This window comes from Cucurbita maxima, unplaced genomic scaffold, assembly GCF_002738345.1.
Source record: "Cucurbita maxima cultivar Rimu unplaced genomic scaffold, Cmax_1.0 Cma_Scf00003, whole genome shotgun sequence".
NCBI lineage: Eukaryota > Viridiplantae > Streptophyta > Magnoliopsida > Cucurbitales > Cucurbitaceae > Cucurbita > Cucurbita maxima.
In genome coordinates this window covers 2,282,100-2,302,331 of record NW_019272019.1, presented here as the reverse complement: position 1 = coordinate 2,302,331, position 20,232 = coordinate 2,282,100, and the positions used below count along the sequence as shown (strand labels likewise).

The 20,232-nt window shown below is 35.4% G+C and overlaps 2 protein-coding genes across 3 annotated transcripts; one reads left to right on the top strand and one right to left on the bottom strand.

Moving 5' to 3' along the window:
• The first annotated feature begins 1,858 nt into the window (after positions 1-1,858).
• LOC111476401 (dihydrolipoyllysine-residue succinyltransferase component of 2-oxoglutarate dehydrogenase complex 1, mitochondrial-like) lies at positions 1,859-7,903 on the top strand. Its single transcript, XM_023120039.1, has 15 exons — positions 1,859-1,991; positions 2,281-2,342; positions 2,446-2,520; positions 2,773-2,833; positions 2,938-2,965; positions 3,974-4,044; positions 4,833-4,907; positions 5,017-5,072; positions 5,172-5,216; positions 5,301-5,558; positions 5,685-5,779; positions 6,178-6,268; positions 6,359-6,469; positions 6,965-7,159; positions 7,279-7,903. Exons 2-15 carry the CDS (start codon positions 2,292-2,294, stop codon positions 7,468-7,470), a joined length of 1,404 nt encoding a protein of 467 aa, XP_022975807.1. The 5' UTR covers positions 1,859-1,991; positions 2,281-2,291; the 3' UTR covers positions 7,471-7,903.
• Positions 7,904-8,980: 1,077 nt separating this feature from the next.
• On the bottom strand, positions 8,981-18,006 carry LOC111476400 (imidazole glycerol phosphate synthase hisHF, chloroplastic-like). 2 transcript variants are annotated; one of them, XM_023120036.1, is made up of 19 exons: positions 17,677-18,006; positions 17,509-17,591; positions 17,070-17,164; positions 16,817-16,920; positions 16,079-16,248; positions 15,856-15,970; positions 15,369-15,424; positions 15,234-15,272; positions 14,944-15,042; positions 14,069-14,131; positions 13,891-13,953; positions 13,706-13,788; positions 13,474-13,582; positions 13,338-13,391; positions 12,615-12,702; positions 12,252-12,289; positions 11,111-11,216; positions 9,429-9,595; positions 8,981-9,322 (listed from the first exon to the last, which is right to left on the bottom strand). In XM_023120036.1, the coding sequence occupies exons 1-19, from the start codon at positions 17,870-17,872 to the stop codon at positions 9,263-9,265; spliced, it is 1,788 nt and encodes a 595-aa protein (XP_022975804.1). In that variant the 5' UTR covers positions 17,873-18,006; the 3' UTR covers positions 8,981-9,262. The 2 variants fall into 2 exon arrangements, with proteins under 2 accessions (XP_022975804.1, XP_022975805.1); XM_023120037.1 differs by lacking the exons at positions 8,981-9,322; positions 9,429-9,595; positions 11,111-11,216 and adding an exon at positions 11,679-12,078 and having other exon boundaries at positions 12,229-12,289.
• Positions 18,007-20,232: the final 2,226 nt, after the last annotated feature.

Below are 20,232 nucleotides of genomic sequence, written 5' to 3'. Positions count from 1 at the left end.
CATTACAAAATAGCAAAGAAGAATGAGATTTCCTTACAGAACGCGAAGAATTCAATCAATGGCTTCACCTTCAAGTTCCGTTGCGCTCCGTTTCTTCCTCTTCCACCGATGCTCTCCCGTCTTTGTCACATCAGATCGGTACAATTTCGTAATAAACTTCGGTAAAATGAGATTCGCTATCAAATACGCAGCCAGAAGCACGCCACTGCACAAATTGCGGATATAAGTTGAAATTTCAAGAGTAAATCTCAAATCGGTTCTTGATTAATTTTGTGCATCGGTTTGAATTTAAACAAAAAAGAAATTGACAGAACCTGTCTCGATGTTCGCGAGAATGAGAGAGGCTGGAATTGCATTGGCTTTCAGCGAATCGAATCGAATCGGTGGCTCTGTGGAGAAATGTAAATCTGGCGGAAGAAATGGGTTGAGGACTGATATTAAGGGGTATATGTTCTAGTTAGGTTGGGTTGAGATTTTTTTTTTTACTCAACCCAAACGATAGAATGGGTTGAATTCGTAATCCAACACCGAACCCTAAAACCCACACTTCTTGAAAATAACTAAATACAGACCTTTCTTGAAAATAACCAACTACAGACACTTCTTGAAAATGAGTTAATCTTTGTCAACTCTCCTATGAAGCTAAAATTTTCTTCTTGAACCGAGTTAGAGGCTCGAATATACGTCGCTTGGCCGTAGGCGGCGTAAGAACAAATATGGCAGTTATTGTTGCCTTACATTCCCACAGTACACCAATTTCAAATTCTTAAATCTTGTTTTCAAAACTCTGTTTCGAAATCTCTCTGCCCTGTTTTTTCTAAAACTTTCTTATTGAATCGGGGCCAGAAACGCGAGCATACGTCGCTTGCCCATAGGCGACGCAAGAACGAATGAACTTAACTCACTTGTTGTTGGGAAATAAGTGCCCCACAATCGCAATTTTCCAGCAGATTTGAGTTGGAAGAATGGTAACACCTTAATATAATTCAACGTTACCATAAAACTAAAGACAATTAAATATAAATACCATCACTTTCTGAAAATTGGTTACTTTATAATACATAATTTTTGCCATAAAACTAAAGACAATTAAATACAGTCATTTCTTAAAAATTGGTCATTTTCTATCTCTTGAAAATTTGTTACACTATGGAGAAAGTTACTTATTATTTTGTTTATATTTAATTTAAAAATAAATTATTTTCATGATTTTTGTAATATTTCAAATTAAAATTTTAAATTAAAAAAAAAAAAGAAATATTGTTATAAAACATGTTTTTATTTAAAAAAAATAAGGAAGAAATAATTAGATATTAAACAAAAAAAAAACAATAATAAACTTTTAATGACTCATTTAAGTTATTAAAAAATTACTGTTAATTACAGTTATTATTTTAAACGGATTTTAAAATAACTGTTATAATCAGATATTCGAAAATTGAACAAAAAAAAAAAATATATATATATATATTATATGGAAAATTAGGCTTCTGTTTCCAAGTTAGGTCAGGGAATCTTTTATTTCCATACTATATTCATTGGAATATTCTCCTCGCAATTTACTAAATTACCCCCAAAATTAGGTAAAGGGTTGAATTCAAAATAGGACAATACAAGAGGGGCAAATTGGTCAAACCTTGAAAAGCTCTGAAAACGACTTCCCCTGAGAACAGTGGGGTCAGTAAAACGGGGCGTTTTAAATAAAATAAATAAATAAAATTAAAAATAGTCAAACGAGCACCTTCTTTCACCTCCCCAATGACTTTTCGCCTATTGTCTAATTAAAAGATGACACGTGTATAAATGTCATTGAACTTGTCCGTAGCCTGTAATAGCCTCGCGCCTTCCAAATCATGGGGTAAAGGAGGCAAATCGGAACGTGGTAGAACAATCGTTTTCCTTCCCCCTTTCCATCTTCCTCCTCTTGCTGTCTCTCTTTGAAGCCGTTCCGGGTTGATCTTCCACGAGTTTCTCCGGTCTCTGTTGTTCTGGTAAGCGATTTCAACGTGTATGTTTTTGTTCTTGTTTGTTTGGCTTCAGTTCTCCTTTGGTTGCTGAGATATTTGTCTAGGAAATCTGTTTTCTGTGATCTTTGTTTTGAATGTATGTTCTTTTTCTTTTTTTGTTTGTGCGTTTTCCATTTTGGCCTTTCGTGATGTCTGCATTTTATTTGCATGTTTCTTTCTGGATGTGTTCTGAATCGTGAAAGAATGCACTTATGTGGATTTTCTTACTGTGATTTGGTCGGTGCTCTGATTTTCGTTTTACTTGCCTGAATAGAAGCTGAGAAAATGAGTTTTGGAGTCGTACGGCGACGGATTGCGTCTGGAGGTTCTAATCTGGTAAGTTCAGAGCGTTCTATCCATTTTCTTCAGGATACATGATGAATATAGGATTTGTACTGGTAGTCCGGACTTGTCTGATTCTGTAGTGCTTTCATTTCAGTTTTCTGCGCAGTATTTGCGGGGAATTCGACCTTCCATTTCTGCAGGAAGAGTTCGCTCCGTTGCCGAAAAAGAGGTAGTTGCGTTTTCTGAAGTTTTTGTCTCTTTGTTTGCTTTGTTTGGAGGTAGTTTCTAATTTTGGCTTGATGTATTTTCATAATGCACGAATGACCTCTTATACGCTATCGGTATTTGCTATGTATCTCTTTGTTCTTCCTTACACATCTCTGTGAAATGAAATGAAAGTTAAAAGCGATATTCTTTGTTTAGTTTCGTGCAATAATTTATTCACGAATCTTACTGCCTTGTTTTTTCACTCCGCATTTAGATTTTGCACCAGTGTAGGAGCTTTGGACATGTCAGAAAATTTTCTCACCTACTTTCACATGGTAATTTTGATTGCGGCCTCTCTTTATATTTGTCTAAGCTCCTACCTTATGCAACTAGTTTAAATATACGTTCTCCTTTGATGATTGATACCCGTACGTTGCAGGTGGCCTTGCTAGTCCTCAATCTCTAAGGTCAGTTACCAATATACAACTTCACGTATGTGGCCCTTGTTTACTTTTGACCTTGAGGCAAAATTTCAATTTTCTTTTCCTCCTCTTTCTTGGTGTGTGGTGTTTGCCATCATTTGTGATTGTGTATTCTACATTTTCATCGATGTGTTTACAGACCAATTTGCCTTTCCTTGGCCCGTTTGACACATGTCTTGACTCAGTAATGGGGTCTCGTCATGTATCTCGCCTTATGTTCTGCTTTTCTGAGGTCCATCTATCCATCACACTATCTATACATGGGTCAGGCTGACATGTACTGTGAATAAGTAAGATTTTTCTAAGTAATTAAAAAAAATTAACAACTCGATGACCAAACCCAATCTGAAAAATAGAGGGGCGGGTTTGTGAATCCTATTCGAGTCATTTGGGTCACCAACCTGAGCAACTGGTCCAAAAATTTTCTCCAACCTACCCGTGTATACCTCTATTCTAATGACAGGTAGTGTTGGGAATTCATCCTCTATTTTGATTTCTCTTGGGTCTTTGATCTTTCAACGGCAATTGTGAATTTTTAAGTTGTTTCTGGATTGGGTTTGAGATTCTTGCTATCAATGTGAATCCAACTCTTTTTTTTTTTTTTGTTAAATTTTAAAATTTTACGAGCATTGTGAAACCCCATTCAACCTGAAACTACTCCCATCAAAAGGAAGAAAAAAAACTGAACAGAGAATTTGCAATTGAACTTGTGATATTAATTTAGTTTGGCACGGGTCGTTGGTCAATAGCCAATTTTAGCATTAAGACATTATATATCTACTATAGGAGTTTGTCATTTGACTGGTAGATTAAGTCTTTTGTTACTTGTTATAATTACCATTACAATGTTGCTTTTTCTCATTGAAACAAAGTTTCAGTGGAATATGGGGCACGTGTAGTACTTTTCAACTTTTTTTTTCCCCTTTTAATGAGAACTTTTCATTAGTTCTTTGCTACTGTCCCCTTTGGTTTGAATTTTTATATGGTGATCAGGGTTGCTTTTGCAAGTATGCAGCAAAGTTCTATGATGCAATTGAATGGTCGGAACTTCTCTTCAGATAATGGTGCGGCATCACTTTTTTTTCTTAATTATTTTTGCTTGTGTTTCTTCTTGAACATTTGCTGGGTGTTAGTTGGACTGTGTTTAGCTGATGTTGGTTTTCACGCTAGCGACATTGGGGTTCTTTATAATGACACTAATTGTTGATCCCTTATGCAATCTCCATTGGTTTCCTCTTCTGCATTTCATATTGTCAATGTAAAGTTTAGTTACTTTTCACATAAACAGAGGGAGAAAATTAAATTTACCCCATCTTTCTTCCACCAACATTCATAACAAAAAATGATTTTTTCTTTGTTGGGGGGAGGTGACTGTGAATAGATTTTTTATGATAAAATTTAATAAAGTTGACCATTATTAAGCAGCTTCCCTCTCTCTGTTGTTGTGAGTCTCAAGTGTGTAGCCTGCGTGTTTAAGTTGTTGCATGAAGGCAAAAAAAGCCAATAGAGTTTAAACTTTGTTATACTGACATCACTTAGAGAAATTGGAATTATTTCATTTACTCTTCCATCAGATTTTGCATTAAGTTTACTTGCTATAGGAGTTAAATTAGTATTCTAGTTTTTTATTTGAAACTAAAAGTGTTTGGGCGTGCTATCGTATGCTTATAATGCTCTTTTTGATGTTGCTAGCTTGCTTATTTATTCAGTGAAGAATATACTGCAAGATCACTCTGTGCACGGCTTTCTTTTTCCTTAGTTGTATTTGGGCATACAAACCCATTTTCCAATTGTCCTTTTTCTTTCCTTTTGTCCTTTTGTAATTAACTTGTTGTCATGTTTGGCATTAAAGGGGACCTGCTTGATGTTGTCGTCCCTCCATTGGCCGAGTCTATTACTGATGGAACACTGGCAAAATTCCTGAAGAGTATGTTCTTTGTTTATTAAGTATATTGCTTATTGCTTGTTGCTATGAAATACACCAATCTTTTTTGGCTATTCTTGATTGAGAAGCCATTCTGACATCTTGAGTGCAGATCCGGGTGATAGAGTAGAATTGGATGAAGCAATTGCTCAAATTGAAACAGATAAGGTGTTTATAGATTTGTATTGGAAAATAGATTTTCTTTCCTTCCCCTATGAAAATGATTTGACGTTTGATTTAAATCTTGTGCTGCTAATTTTCTATCAGGTTACTATTGATGTCACTAGTCCTGGAGCTGGTGTTATTCAGAAGGTGACTACTTCTGGACTTCTAATAGTTAATTTTCTTAGCTACGCATCTTATAAGTTGATGGATGATTAATATAAATGCTGGCAGTTTGTTGCGAAGGAAGGAGATACGGTGGAACCAGGTACCAAGGTTGCTGTTATTTCAAAATCTGGTGAAGGTGTAGCTCATGCTGCTCCTTCCGAGAAGACATCGGAGAAAGCTGCATCTCAGGCTGCTCCAGTGGAAAAAATAGAAAAGCCTAAATCTGAAGCTATGGTCAGTGAGAAGCCTAAAGCACCATCTCCTCCACCTCCTAAGCGCTCAGCTACAGAACCCCAGCTTCCTCCCAAGGATAGGGAAAGACGAGTAAGAACATAGTTTAAAACATGCATGGCTCTAAAATGCATTCACCTTTTTTTAGTCAGTTTGTAATGAACTGGGTATTTCGTGGAATTATACTCCATGACTTTACTTGGGATCGTCATGCTTTAGGTTCCAATGACAAGGCTTCGAAAGAGGGTTGCTACACGATTGAAAGATTCTCAAAACACATTTGCTATGTTGACGACGTTCAATGAAGTTGACATGTAAGAGGTTTTTTTTGTCAATGTTTTTCCTCTGCCTATGTAGAAACTACATTGCAGCCTCCTATTTTAGTTGAACATTGTTCGTTTCAACGTTTTAGTTCGTCATGTCATGCCTGAATGCTACTGGTACTTGAGTACTGTAGAAAGACTAGTTTTTGTTATTAATTAATCTAATCCTTCCATTTTTAACATGTAAACCCACTTTAGACTGCAGTTATCATGGGATATTTTAAGGATTTGCTGGGGATTTTCAGTTACCTATTGGAGGCATTTTTTTTGTACGAAATCCTATTAGTTGGCTTTGTTCTCGTATCTCCATGCATTAGTTAATCTTATCGTCCCCATTTTCAATGAAGACTCTTTTCTGCTTCATTTTTAACTTGTGAACTTTTATGTAGGACAAATTTGATGAAGCTTCGTTCTGATTACAAGGATGCGTTTGTTGAAAAGCATGGAGTCAAGTTGGGTCTTATGTCTGGATTTATTAAGGTATGTATTGGTTAACTTCTTGGATATGTTAATTCCAGATGCGAGTAATGAGTGTATCGCCAATTTATTTTCTTCTGTTCATGTTTCCAGGCTGCTGTCAGTGGACTTCAGAATCAACCTATTATTAATGCTGTGATTGATGGGGATGATATCATATACAGAGACTACATAGACATTAGCATAGCTGTTGGCACGCCTAAGGTCTGTTGGAGTTTTGAATAGCTTTGCAGTTTTCTTATTGTTGAGGGCCTAATGTGAACTGCAAACGGAGAGGGAAAGAGTTTTCTTATCAAATCTCTGCTTGTCTCTCTCTATAACGAAAATCTTTGCTTGTTTAATGCCTCGTGATTCCGCCTAGTTCTTAATAGATACCTCTCCATATTTTAAGATTTGTTGCGTCAACACATAAAATAACGTTAGTCTTAAGCCCAAGAGGTCTAAAATTTAAGTGCGCAACTACTCTTGTGAGGTAGTTCATACATATTTTATGATGGTCGATCACATCTGAAGTTTAGGAATTTCTAGTCTCGAAGTATGATATCATAATTACCTTTGATTTTTAGGGGTCATAATACCCATATAAATTAGCCCTGACCAAAATCCATAAAAAGGACCAAAGTCTGCCGGTGATGTAGATCATAAATCATGAAGGGATGCAAGGTTGCAACATTATATTTCTTCATTTTTTCTGTGCAGGGTCTTGTTGTGCCAGTTATTCGAAATGCTGATACGATGAATTTTGCTGAGATAGAGAAGGAGATAAACACACTTGCAAAGAAGGCAAATGATGGTACCATATCAATTGACGAGATGGCTGGAGGTTCCTTCACCGTATCCAATGGTGGTGTTTATGGAAGCCTTTTGAGTACCCCTATTATTAATCCTCCTCAGGTTCGTGCTTATCAAACCTTACCCCATTCACTCCACAAGAGAAAAAAGAGAATGCTTTCTAAGGTGCCTTTTCATGCTGGTTCTTGATAAGAAACTGACATTCTGAAATTTCTTGACAGTCGGCAATCCTGGGAATGCACTCGATCGTTTCCCGTCCTGTGGTGGTTGAAGGCAACGTTGTCCCAAGGCCAATGATGTACATTGCTCTAACATATGACCATAGACTTATCGATGGGAGAGAGGCAGTGTTCTTTTTGCGCCGCATCAAAGATGTCGTAGAAGACCCACGGAGACTTCTCCTTGACATCTAAAGTCTCCAAAACCAAAGCTCTATTACGAAGAAATCTTCAGCGCGTGATGTTTCTCCAAGGGTAAAACTTCAAAACCTTCAAAAATCATTTTGAGAAATAAATACTCGTTTTCCTCACATTTCAAGTTTTGTAGGATGTTTCCATACTGTCCTCCCATGAGCAATTTCGGCTTGTCTTATAATTTATATTGAATGAGAGAACTTGTTAGAAAAGCATGTTTTAAGCGGTTTTCGATGAATTTGTGCTTGTGGGAATTCCCACGTCCATATTGTTGGAATTGTATTTTGGTGCTAAGCAGTAAGCATTTTATTCCGTAAGTTCTACAGGGATTTCCTTTCCCGGTGTGAATCGAGTTTGTGGGTTCGAAACTCAGCACAGCAATGCTGTGACATATTATTAGTTAGAACTTTGAAGTTCTTGGTTATATTTCTTTATGCCTTATGTGATAGTTTTTCAATAATTACATTTACAATTGAGGTGCTTGGTTATTGACTAAACTAGACAATTGAATCAGCATGAAAACCTTCTTTTTTTCCTAGTAGAGTTAGAAGTAAAAGACTAGTTCATTACTGTGTACAGCTATCATTATTTTGATATGGCATACTAAATATGTATTTCTTAAGGAACTCTTATTAAAATATATAAAGTTATGAAAATTGCTGTCTGGTAGGAAATGTTTGATAGAATCTTGGACCTGAATTTGAGTGTTAGAATCTGCCAGGAATAAAAGTTCAATCTTAACTTGCTATTAGTCAAGGCTATGACGTCATAAGGTAGAATTCATTTGTTTTAAAGGTTTATCACATTACACCTTATATGTATCTTAATGACCAGAAGGAACCTCATGGTTAGATTTTCATGCTTAGTGATTATATATGTATCATGTGTGAAATGTGCAAATTTTAATTCGTAAATGAATCGTTTTGAATTTTCATATGGTAAGAATGTCTTGAATTTTTATTCGATGATATTTTTATTGATATTTCCATCAACCCGATAGTCTGCCCGATGAGATTGAACTACTATTGGGGTATAACCTCCAAAAAATGCCATATTGAATGGCTACGACATTGAGTAAGTCATAAGTATTCATGAAGCACCTAGTTCATTACGGTACAAAATATATAGTAGTCTCAGGTCAAAAGATATTACTAGGATTCAAAAGACCCGTATCTTCTTATGCAAGTTGTTTTGGGGCTTGTTAATCAAGATATACCTCATTTGTCAACAAAACAGTTGAAAAGAAAGAGGTCTCTAGACTCCTTGAACTCTAACTCTTGCTAGTGCTAATAAGACCTTGAAAAAATGTGTCGTCCTTCATCACACGTCTCCCAAAGGTTGGCAAGCATGAACCAACATCCACACTTTATAAGTTGAAACCTTCAAAATTCCGTTTCAAGAAATTTAGTAAAATGTATGGATTTTACATCACATTAGTCCATTGTCATAAAAGACTACAATTGAACAAACACATTTATGAAAATAAAGCGATGTCTATTTACTCGGTTAAAAATGGCAGGCATCATCGAGCTAAATATTATTATCAATGCAACTCCCTTTGTCTTCGTTCTCCTTAAAAATAAAATGAAATAAAATCAACTGTCTCCTTTTTTGTCTGATAATTGGAGAAAGAGCATAGTGGTCCCATTTAACTATTCAATAAATCAGAAACGTATGGTCGACTTAAATCAAAACTATGACACAGAATTAGAAGCTATTGAATAATACCACAAAGTTGGGAATCCTCAAAACTGATGCCTCTACAGCCAACAGCTTTCAAAGATTGATATCATTACATTCTCACTTCTATGCCTTCCTTAAACAAGTGCTCTTTTACGGACTGAATAGGCACCTGCCATCCATAATATTAAGATTTAGTTTGATTCTATGAAGTTCGTTAATCGAGGCTAAAACAAGGTGTCAGTTAAGATAATAAAGGAATCTCAGGTAATAAATACCTCCTTGCGATGAAAAATGCCAGCTGCAAGGGCTGCAGATGCATTCGTTTTGTTGAACACCTCAGAGAAGTGGTCAGGACACCCAGCACCACTACTGGCAATAACGGGGATGCTCACAGAATCTGATATCAGCTTTACCAGATCTGTATCAAATCCTTTTCCTTGACCTGTCAAAGTTTGGTTAGAAACTAAATAATACGTATGGTCATGTTTAACAAGTCAGATTGCTCTCCCATGCAAGAGAAAGCAGTAAATGTTGAGAGAATACCATCTCCGTTGGGAGAAGAGTCTCATTTAAGCGGATTGATCATGGGTTTATAGGTAAAGAATACCATCTCCGTTGGTATTCAGATTACTCTCCCAGCAAGAGAAAGCAGTAAATGTTGAGGATTGTTGGGAGAAGAGTCCCATTTCAGCTGATTAAGGGGTTGATCATGGGTTTATAAGTAAGGAATACTATCTCCATTGGTATGAGATTTTTTGGGGAAACCAAAAGCAAAGTCATGAGAGTTTATGCTCAAAGTGGACAATATCATACCATTGTGGAGAGTCATGGTTTCTAACATGGTATCAGAGTCATGCCCTTAACTTAACCATGATAATAGAATCCTCAAATGTTGAACAAAGAAGTTGTGAGCCTCGAATGTGTAGTCAAAAGTGACTCAAGTGTCGAACAAAGGGTGTACTTTGTTCGAGAGTTTCAAAGGAGTCGAGCCTTGATTAAGCGGAGGCTCTTTGAGGGCTTCATAAGCCTTAGGAGAGGCTCTATGGTGTACTTTGTACAAGGGTAGAATTGTTGATGATTGTTGGGAAAGGAGTCCCACATCCGCTAATTAAGGGATTGATCATGGGCTTATAAATAAGGAATACTATCTCCATTGGTACGAGGCCTTTTGGGGAAACAAAAAAACAAAACCATGAGAGTTTATGCTTTAAGTGGACAATATCATACTATAATAGAGAGTCGTGGTTTCTAACCATAAAAGCATACATGTTTTTCAAAGGATTCAGAAATGGCGGTCCCTACGCTCATTTTTACCAATAGCTTTGGTATCTCTGTCAAAGCTAAAAGGGAGAGTTTTTTTAATAATAGGAAACATAAACATTTCATTGATGGTGTGAAATGATTACAAAAGAAAGGCCCTATCATGGAGAATTGCAAAAGGCTCTTACACTGATATATGAGGGAAGAAAGAAAGAATTACAGAGGAGATAAATTACACCACAAATGAGCTAATTAAGCGATAAGTTCCATAATCGAGTTTCAACTAGAGTGCTTATATGAGAAAATCCCTACTTTTCAAAGCTCCAAGTGAAATTTCGCCAAAGAATTCTCTTGTTCCTCTTTAACGAATGTCCAGTGAGAATGTAAAAGAGGAAGGAGAGATTATCATTCGGGAGAGTAATAGTGGGTGAGACATGAGAGCTTATGCATTTTCAAATTTCTTACTGCTAACCCATATATAGTGGGACTGTAACTATGAGTGAGAGGAGGCCTTTTGTTAACTTCCTCAGAAGGCAATCCTTGAAGGAATTCTAACCACCCAACCCTAGTAGAACTTGCAACATGTAGGAAGTTTCTCGTTGAAAGAAACACAAAGGAAAAGGCTAATATAATATTTCCATGCTTAGAAAGAGATGATGATTATAAAATTTTTATTGGATGGAATTGTCATCCTTACCATCACAATCTATGCAGTTCAGCAGTATTTCTCCAGCTCCAAGCTCCTCGACAGCTTTTGCAAGCTCATAAGCTCCAATAGGTCGACCTTCTCGACCTCCATTAACCTAGTGAACAAACAAGCAAATTTGGTTAAAATAAAATAATAAAAATAAAAATGAAATAGAACTTTTAAATGTGGAAGCATTGAGCAATGACCTCCCGTGTCTTAATCCTCAACATGAGATCCAAGCCCAAACAGTTTGAGGGATTTTCTTTTCTGCTATCCATAATTCAAGGGATTTTCATCATTTCCAAGTTTTGATGGATAGACATGTTAAAGTCTCCTGGCATCTTTTTGTCATTTGTGTAGATTTTTTTGGTAAGAGTCATTTTTTCGTCCTCTCAAACTTTTTAAGTGTGGATTTTTTTGTCCATACAGCCTTCTTATCCTTTGTTAGCTAGGTTCTCAAAGGTTAAGGTTCCAAGAAAGGCTTTTTTTTTTTTTTTTTTCCTTTGGTTGGTTGTGCTTGTGATTCTATAAAGGTTATCTTCTCTGAAGCTAAAGCTAAAACTTTCTTGTGTTTAACTCATTCTTTTTAAGGTGTTTTGTTCCCTTTGGGTATCTAACGAAGGGTTTTTAAGGTTTTAGAAGTGGCTTTAGCTCCAGTGCCCTAGGAGGAGGTTTAGAGTTCACACACATGAACGCTTCCCCATGGGTTTAAGCATCATGCACTTGTGAAGGTACCTTTGGTTGGTCTGTTGTTAAACTAGAATGGTTTGAATAGCAATGTCAACATTCATCTGGAAAGCATGCTAAACCACTTAGCACCACTTCTTTAAGGATTCAAATTCATACGCCAAAGATGTCTGTTTCTGGTCCTAAAGCACTAGTCCGTTCGATACAGACCAAACGAGAAAGGAAGACTAACAGATATAAGCGTGTCACATGTGAACTATCCCATACCAGTGAAAATTATGGATAACTATTCAAATACTACCGACGCCCCCCCCCCTCCCCCCAAATGTGATAAATGAAGTGTCCTATGGTAACACAATATTTGCTAATCAGACAATTGATTATTGGCAGCTTATTGAAAAAGAATTAGCAATCAGACAATTTTGGAGCCAAATAAATATGTGAGAGAGAAAATAGTACTTACTGTACACTGATACCAGGCATATTCTTCTCCATTAGGACCTGAAATGAACAGAAGTTCGCATTTATAAATTCAATCCAAGTCAGCAACAAACTTCCTATAGTCCCTTAGATTCTCTCGAACATTTTTTTTTTATAATAGATTCTCTCAAACATAATGCCTTTTTCATATAACCCTCAAACATACACCCGTATCAGACAATTTGATCTATCTATTGACACTAGTTTAATCGTTCCCTTGCATATCATACAGACATCAAGAAAGAAAGAAAACATTGCAAAGGCAGGATTCGCACCTAACGCATTTAACCTACAACATGGTTCAGAGGCGTTTCGAGGAGAAAATAGAAATGAAATAACCTTTTACCTGGGTTTGTTACTCGTATAACCTTGAACTCTACATCATCGGGACTTTTAAGGTACACTCTACGAGGATCAATACTTACCACAACAGCCTGCAAGAAATATTTTGGACAAAATCACTGTGATTAGTATTATTTATATTTCCAAGAACACAGATTAAACATCAATGTACACTAAATCAATAAAATGTTTCATATTATATAATCATTTTCAGTGAGTCAATCATTCAGAATGCTATAACTTAAAGATGTGACCAATTAGACATTGACAGAGTTCTAAAAAAAAAAAAGAGAGAGAACGTGACACATGCTTCCATCGCGAAGCATGAAGAACAAGGCCGTCATCCAAACAATATAAGCAAGGAAAAATGAAAATCATATGGTTTGGATAGACAGCATCAAAGCATTGAAGTTAACGAGCTGAAAAGGATTCTATAGTGTCGGATGTGAAGATAATTACACAATACTGTATTGCATCTTTGGTATCTGATAAATATTCTTGCTTTTCAATTAAAAGCCAATTGCTGTTAATAGTAACCCTGCTAAAGATTGACGACTATCCAAAAACCAAATGGAAAAAGGAGAAGTTATTAGAAAATCCAGGTTACAGTGAAAAGCACAAACACTGCAGTATAAACAACTCTTCTGGAATCTGGACTTTATACGTCAATACCAGGATTAATACATGAATAATGAGAACCATAGCTCGCGCAATCGATATTAATCACCTGATTTCCATAAACCTTAGAAATCTGCTCCAAGCTGGTCTTTCCTGTCTTTACCTGAGAGCAAACAGTTCAAGAACCATATAAGTGAAACAACCATGCACACAAGTTAACTTCAGATGATTGATATAACACTTACGCCAGTTCTTAAATATTCTTCGGCAGCATAAACAGCATCACTGCCAATAGATATTTTATCAGCTCCAGATCTGAAATATTCTGAAGCAACTTCCAGGCTAGAATAGTGCCTGACAAGGATTTGCATAATATATTGTTCATGAAATAGATCAGCAGCATAACTGCATAGCATAAAACCCGTAAAGTTGAGGAATTTTAAATAAAAAAGTACCCTAATAATATTAAGAGCACACCTGCCGTTCGCATCCTTAAAATCTCTAATCCCGCCCCCAACAGTCAATGGTACAAAAACATTTTCTGATGTGTATCTCAGCACCTATGAAGAGCATTGGGCAGGATTAAGATTAGACAAAAGAATGAAAGTTAAATATACAGCAACATCGCGGGGGAAAATAACTGCACCTAAAATTTAACAAACCTGCAACATTGGCAAGTCGCCTAGAGGGAAGTCACGAAAACCAGTTATATTCAAAAAACTGACCTGCAATTTAACGTCATAAAGGCATCAAGCAAATGAAAAGCTGAATAGCATCACTTTAGAAATAATAATAACCTGAGGGATAAAAGTTTTTAGGCTAAAAGGTGATGAGACATACCTCATCAGCACCATCCTTGTAGTACTGTCCAGCAAGCTCTACCGGCTTGCCAAGGTTCCTCACCTAAACATTAAATAATAGCGTCATTTCCAGTCCTTGGAAATTCGAAGAGCATGCACCATTACACTAATCAGCCACTCAGGGTCATAAAAGTAGGCATTTTAACCACGAACTAAAATAAACTGCTAAACAGCATTATAAAAATATGACCCCTTTAATATATTTTTTTAAAAGGTTATGAATTAAGGTTCTATATACAATTTTAATAAAATAAAATAAATTTACCAGAAAATTATCACATAAATGATAACCAATACACGGAGAAAACTATCACAAATTGTTTGGAGGCCAGATATTTAGCTGGTATTAGGATTTTGTTTGAACCTTTTTTAAAAAAATAGAAATCAAGAGATTTTGTGCGAATGAAAGAGCAAGACAAGGCAAAACAAGACAAAAAGGATCCTCAAAAGATAAACAATATCCTCCAAGAAAGGCATGACCTATTAAAAAAACCTACTACAATTAAACCCCACCTGTAATGATTCTCAGATGTAAAAAAACAAAATAATAATAATTCTCAAATATAATTGAGGAACATAAGAACATGCTGAACCGTAAATGTTCCACACTTCAAAAGATCCTCTTTCAATCTTCAAAGACTACAACTATATCATATGCTGAAAAGGGTAAACTTCAATGTCCTATAACTGAAAATACTAAATGCACTTCCAGTTGGAAAATTGATGAAAAGATTATACAGAAATTGCTTTTTTTTCTTAAAATACAATTGTGAGTATCCAAACCAACTTAAAAAAAAAGTAAACGCACATCCAAATGGGAAAATTGTTTAACATGGCATGAGAAAACTATTCTACCTCATTTTCTTCTGTTTGCTCCCTGACGTCATATTGGTCCCCTTTGGTAACAACAAGATCCCCTTGGTCATTTGTCCGCACATCAAGACAAGCAATAACCTAAGCGAATCAAAAGGAGTTGTTGACAAGCTCCTCTATCACGTTTATAGAGGACAATAGAACTGACATAAAACCAAAAGTGGTATAATCAAAGAGCTCTCTGCAAGGACTACTAACCTTGGGATAAGATTATAAAAGTGAAAAGAAATATTAATCATAGCATTCAATTGTTAGAGTTGAGTGATTATTACCCTTTTTGCAAGTCGAGATGCCTTTCCCTCATTAGGCTTCTGTCTTAAGAGAACATTTCAAAATGTTAGTTGATCTAAAAGAAACGTGACGTAAGTTGATACAATGCTCACATCCAGGGATGAAAGTTAACATACCTTGGTAACGGTTGACTTTGGAAGCAAGAATCTTCTAAGGACAGACAGACCTACCTCTGATAATTATACATATGTGCCATTAACCATCATAAAGTAGGCAACAATACTGGAAAGTTTCTAATACAAAGAGTAATGACAGGGTCAAAAGGCAAACAGAGGTTGGAATAATCAATCAATTTTGATCCTTAAACTGCAGTCACGCACATGAAAGAATGTAACAGTGAAATAGTTTACACCACCATTCTTAAGCAGTAAAACTCAACAACGACCTCAATTTTCTTCTTTCTTCCTTTTTTTTTTTTTTTTTTGGGGGGGGGGGGGGGTCGTTGTGGCAGTGGTCCAGGGGTATATATGATACTCTTTTATGTCATAAATTATGAATTTTAGAGGAAATCCGCCTCTTATCCAAAACCATATGACAAATCTGAAGGTAGGAAGAAACTGTCCAACTAAATTTAAAAACAAGCACAAGCAAAGCATATCTTACCTCCACTCTTTTCTGGGTGGAATTGAACTGCATGGACGTTTCCCCTTCTAACTGAAGCTATAAACCTGTCGCCATAGCTGCAAGTAGAAGAGATCCACTCCTTGTTCTTGTCTGACTGAAATATGAGAAAAGAATTAGGTTCCCATACACATAATGTTGATAGAAAAGGAAAATCAAAGATCACATGGAAAAATGAATTATTTTGAACGAGACAGTATCTTACTGGCATAGCTCGGTAAGAATGAACAAAGTAGACATGACGATTAGAAATTTCATCCAATATCTCAGAGTCCTCTGAGATTTCCAAAGCATTCCATCCAATATGGGGTACCGTAAAACCATTAGAAGAGTCAAAACGCCCAACCACGCCTGGTATTAAGCCAAGACCTTTTACTGCAACACATAACAAGAGTAATTTAGTCATTACCATAAGAAAAGTGATTTTGAAATAATCAGTTAATTCAATCTTAAGAAAAGACCCTTCCAGCAAGTGGTTTTCATGTGTTTCTTCGGTAGAATGCCCTCATTGTTGGGTTATGGAAACTTTAAACGGAGAGGAATAGAAGGACAAGTAATATGTAAAGGGATTTGGAAGTTTCTTGACTTAATCTTTTCTGCTACTTCAAATTGGTGCAACCTCTCAAAAGAGTTCAAAGATTATTCCTCCATTCCTATTAATGCCAATTGAAGTACTTTTTGGTGAACTCCCTTGGCCATTTCTCATCTTTGTAAGAAACACATGAAAAGCTGTAAAGGGATTTGGAAGGACAAGTAATATGTAAAGGGATTTGGAAGTTTCTTGACTTAATCTTTTCTGCTACTTCAAATTGGTGCAACCTCTCAAAAGAGTTCAAAGATTATTCCTCCATTCCTATTAATGCCAATTGAAGTACTTTTTGGTGAACTCCCTTGGCCATTTCTCATCTTTGTAAGAAACACATGAAAAGCATCAGTTTCAAACCTGGTCCGTTCTCCTCGCTTGATTCGAAGAGTAGTTGAAGCCCAAGACAAATACCTAAAAAAGGGCGATCATTCTCAATATAACTGCAGAGTGCTTCAGCCATGCTGCAAAACATCACACATACTCCAAAACGTTAAACACGGCTTAAAACTTTCAATTTGCACCTTCAACCCATTCTGGATAATTTGTTTCAGTAGTAAAAAGCTTATGCACACGTGTGTGTTAAAAATAAAGGAGCCAAAGAATCAGTTACCCTTTACTGTTTAGCACATCCATGGCAGGAGCAAATGCCCCAACTCCAGGAAATATTAGGCGTTTTGCATTTAGAATGTCTTCTGGAGTTTGCACCTAAAAATCAGCATTCATACGTCAAGTTGTTGGTAGATGTTTACCCGAAAAATCGCCATAATAAATGGTATGAAGCATACTAACTACTCAATGACTAAACAAGAAATTACAACACTGAAATAAAAGAAAATTGTGGAATCAGTGAAAGATTGTCAATAAATCATAAATCTTGATCAAATGCCAAAAAGGCATTCACAGTTCTGCAAGACACTGCTATAAGATAACAAAAACAATACTCTTCAGTTCAAAGCATAAACTCCTGCAAGTTCAATCATTAGCTCTCCCAGTATCCTATCACAGCGTGAAATCCATACAAGGACGAAAATAAGAAAAGAGAATCTCACATCTTTGATGTCGAAGCCAAGGTAACGAATTGCATTCCTCACACTACGAACATTACCAGCACCATAATCCAGCAAAGTTACAACTAGAGTAACAAATACAAGAAAATTACGAAGTCGCATTTGAAATGAGCAACAAATTCATTGGCAGACAGATAGAAAAGAGAGTACCTGAATCACCACCCAATGAGGCACGAACTGCGAACTTACCGGAGGAATTAACTTTGAGATGACGAGTTTTGTAATGATTATTGCGAAGAAAAAAGAGAGAACTCGTATGAGCCGATGATGAAAGTGACCGAAATACAGTCCGAGAAGAAGAGGAAGAAGAAGAAGAAACAGCGACGGAGAACGGCGGCGCTTCCATTACAATCTCCGAAACTCTAACGGTGAAGCCTGAACGGAGATTTCAAGCTTCGAATCGGCAATTGCTCGAAGAAGAAAGCTCCGGTATGCGGCGTTCGACTGAAAATGGCGAAAGAAGCTCCGTGGTGATTAACAGAGAAAAGTAACACAAATTAATAAAAAATTAAATTCTAAACACAATTAAAATATAATTTTGTTTTTTCTTTTTTATTTCTAATTTTATTTTCATTATAATTAAATTACGTTAATTACTAAAATTCCTTTTAATATTTTTAATCAATTAAATGTATTTACTCCAATAAATAAATTTCAAAATAAAATAAAAAATTACTATAAGAAGCTTACTTTATTTTATTTTATTAAATACTAATTAATTTTATTTGACATTATTAAATTTTACCAATATATTTTTTTTTTAAATAGAAGACCAATTTTATTGTAATAAATAAATTTCAAAATAAAATAAAAAATTACTTTTTAATCAATTAAATGTATTTACTCCAATAAATAAAAATTACTTTATTTTATTTTATTAAATACTAATTAATTTTATTTGACATTATTAAATTTTACCATTTTTTTTTAAATAGAAGACCAATTATAAGGAGAAAGATCAAGAAATTATTCAATTTTATTGTAATATTATTTTTTTTTTATTAATTTTAGCTGAAAATGAAAATGACGAATTTGGGGTGGGTCCCATATTTTATTCTCGTTTTGGTAACAAAATTTAAGCTTATATTTATTTTCGACTATTTATTGTAATTTACCCTCCAAAAATAAAAAAGAAAATACTTTTAAACATTTAACAAAATTTCTAATTTTTTAATATTTACGAATATATTTTTTTAAAATATTTAGTATGCAAAGTTATAAAAATAGTTGAGGTATAATATATTTCTATTTAATATGTTTTACTACTATAAATCTTTAATAATAACTATTAATATTATGATAAAATTAATTTTTTTAACCCTTTTAAAAATTTTAAAACTTAATAATTTTATTACACCTCACCAAATTTAATTTAAAGTAAAATATAGAGTGATTCTCGAGATATGATGACCAAAAATAAGAGTTATTATATATATAACTTTAAGCAGTTTTATATTGGGCGATCTCTTAAGAATTTTATGCATGTGAGTGAGGTCAAAATATGCTGAAAAAACTCGTGTTGAGATATCTGAAAGAGAATGATTTAGAGTTCTTGTAGAGTGGAACCGTGCAGTACCAGACACGAGATAGATCTTCCAACGAACAAGACTTTTTTTCGAATAAGTAAATTCATTTGGGATCCTGTAGATCCACTCTTTTTCCTATTCAGAGATCAGCCTTTTGTCTCTGTGTTTTCGCATCGAGAATTCTTTGCAGACGAAGAGATGTCAAAGGGGCTGCTTACTTCCCAAACAGATCTTCCTATATGTATATATAAACGCTGGTTTATCAAGAATATGCAAGAAAAGCACTTCGGATTGTTTGGTCTGTGGGGAATAATATTCAATAAGAAGCGAGGAGTAGGTAACGTGATCATGTCACAAGAGAATGTCGAAGCTATATAATCTAAATTCTGAATTTTGGCATGGGACGTTACACGGAGAGAGAAAAAAACTCAAATATTTATATTATTTATATGAAGAATAAGATTAATGTATTATTTTAGACGACGACCATTTTAGGATTGTTATTAAAAGAGTAAGATTCCACGTAGGTTAGAGGGAGGGGAACGAAACATTCGTCCACATAGGTTGGAGAGGGGAACAAAATATTTCTTATAAGAGTGTGGAAACCTCTCCCTAGTAGACACATTTTAAAATCGAAAGGTTAGTGACGATATGTAACGGACCAAAGCGGACAATATCTGCTAGCTATGAGTTTGCGCTGTTACAAATGATATTAGAGTTAAGACACTGAACGGAATGTTAGCGAAGACGATGGGACCCAAGGGGGTGGATTGTTAGATCCCACATTAGTTAGAGAGATAAACAAAACATTCCTTATAAGGATACTCGAGAGGACGTTGGCCTCTAAGAGGGTAAATTGTGAGATCTCATATTGATTGAAGAGATAAACGAAACATTCCTTATCAGGACGAGCTCCAAAACATTTCTTATAAGAATAGACTAACGACGATACGTAATAGGTCAAAATTGACAATATCGACCAACGGTAAGCTTGGACAATGAAACATTCTTTATATGAACAATCCACCCCCTATAACAGTAGGCTAACGGTGATACGTAACAGATCAAAACGAACAATATCAACGGACAGTGAGTTAGAACTAAATATTAAAACACATAAATCCTTTATTAAATGATTATCGAAGACTAAAAAGAACCTAGGAAGTAGGGGTTGACATTT

Excerpts from the sequence above, each read along its gene's own strand:
- LOC111476401 (XM_023120039.1), top strand. The coding sequence starts at position 2,292 with ATGAGTTTTGGAGTCGTACGGCGACGGATTGCGTCTGGAGGTTCTAAT. Across the intron at positions 5,073-5,171 it reads CTCAAATTGAAACAGATAAG|GTTACTATTGATGTCACTAG; the intron begins GTGTTTATAGAT and ends ATTTTCTATCAG. Across the intron at positions 5,559-5,684 it reads CCAAGGATAGGGAAAGACGA|GTTCCAATGACAAGGCTTCG; the intron begins GTAAGAACATAG and ends GTCATGCTTTAG.
- LOC111476400 (XM_023120036.1), bottom strand. The coding sequence starts at position 17,872 with ATGGAAGCGCCGCCGTTCTCCGTCGCTGTTTCTTCTTCTTCTTCCTCT. Across the intron at positions 17,165-17,508 it reads TTGGCTTCGACATCAAAGAT|GTGCAAACTCCAGAAGACAT; the intron begins GTGAGATTCTCT and ends GCTGATTTTTAG. Across the intron at positions 15,971-16,078 it reads ATTCTTACCGAGCTATGCCA|TCAGACAAGAACAAGGAGTG; the intron begins GTAAGATACTGT and ends CTCATATTTCAG.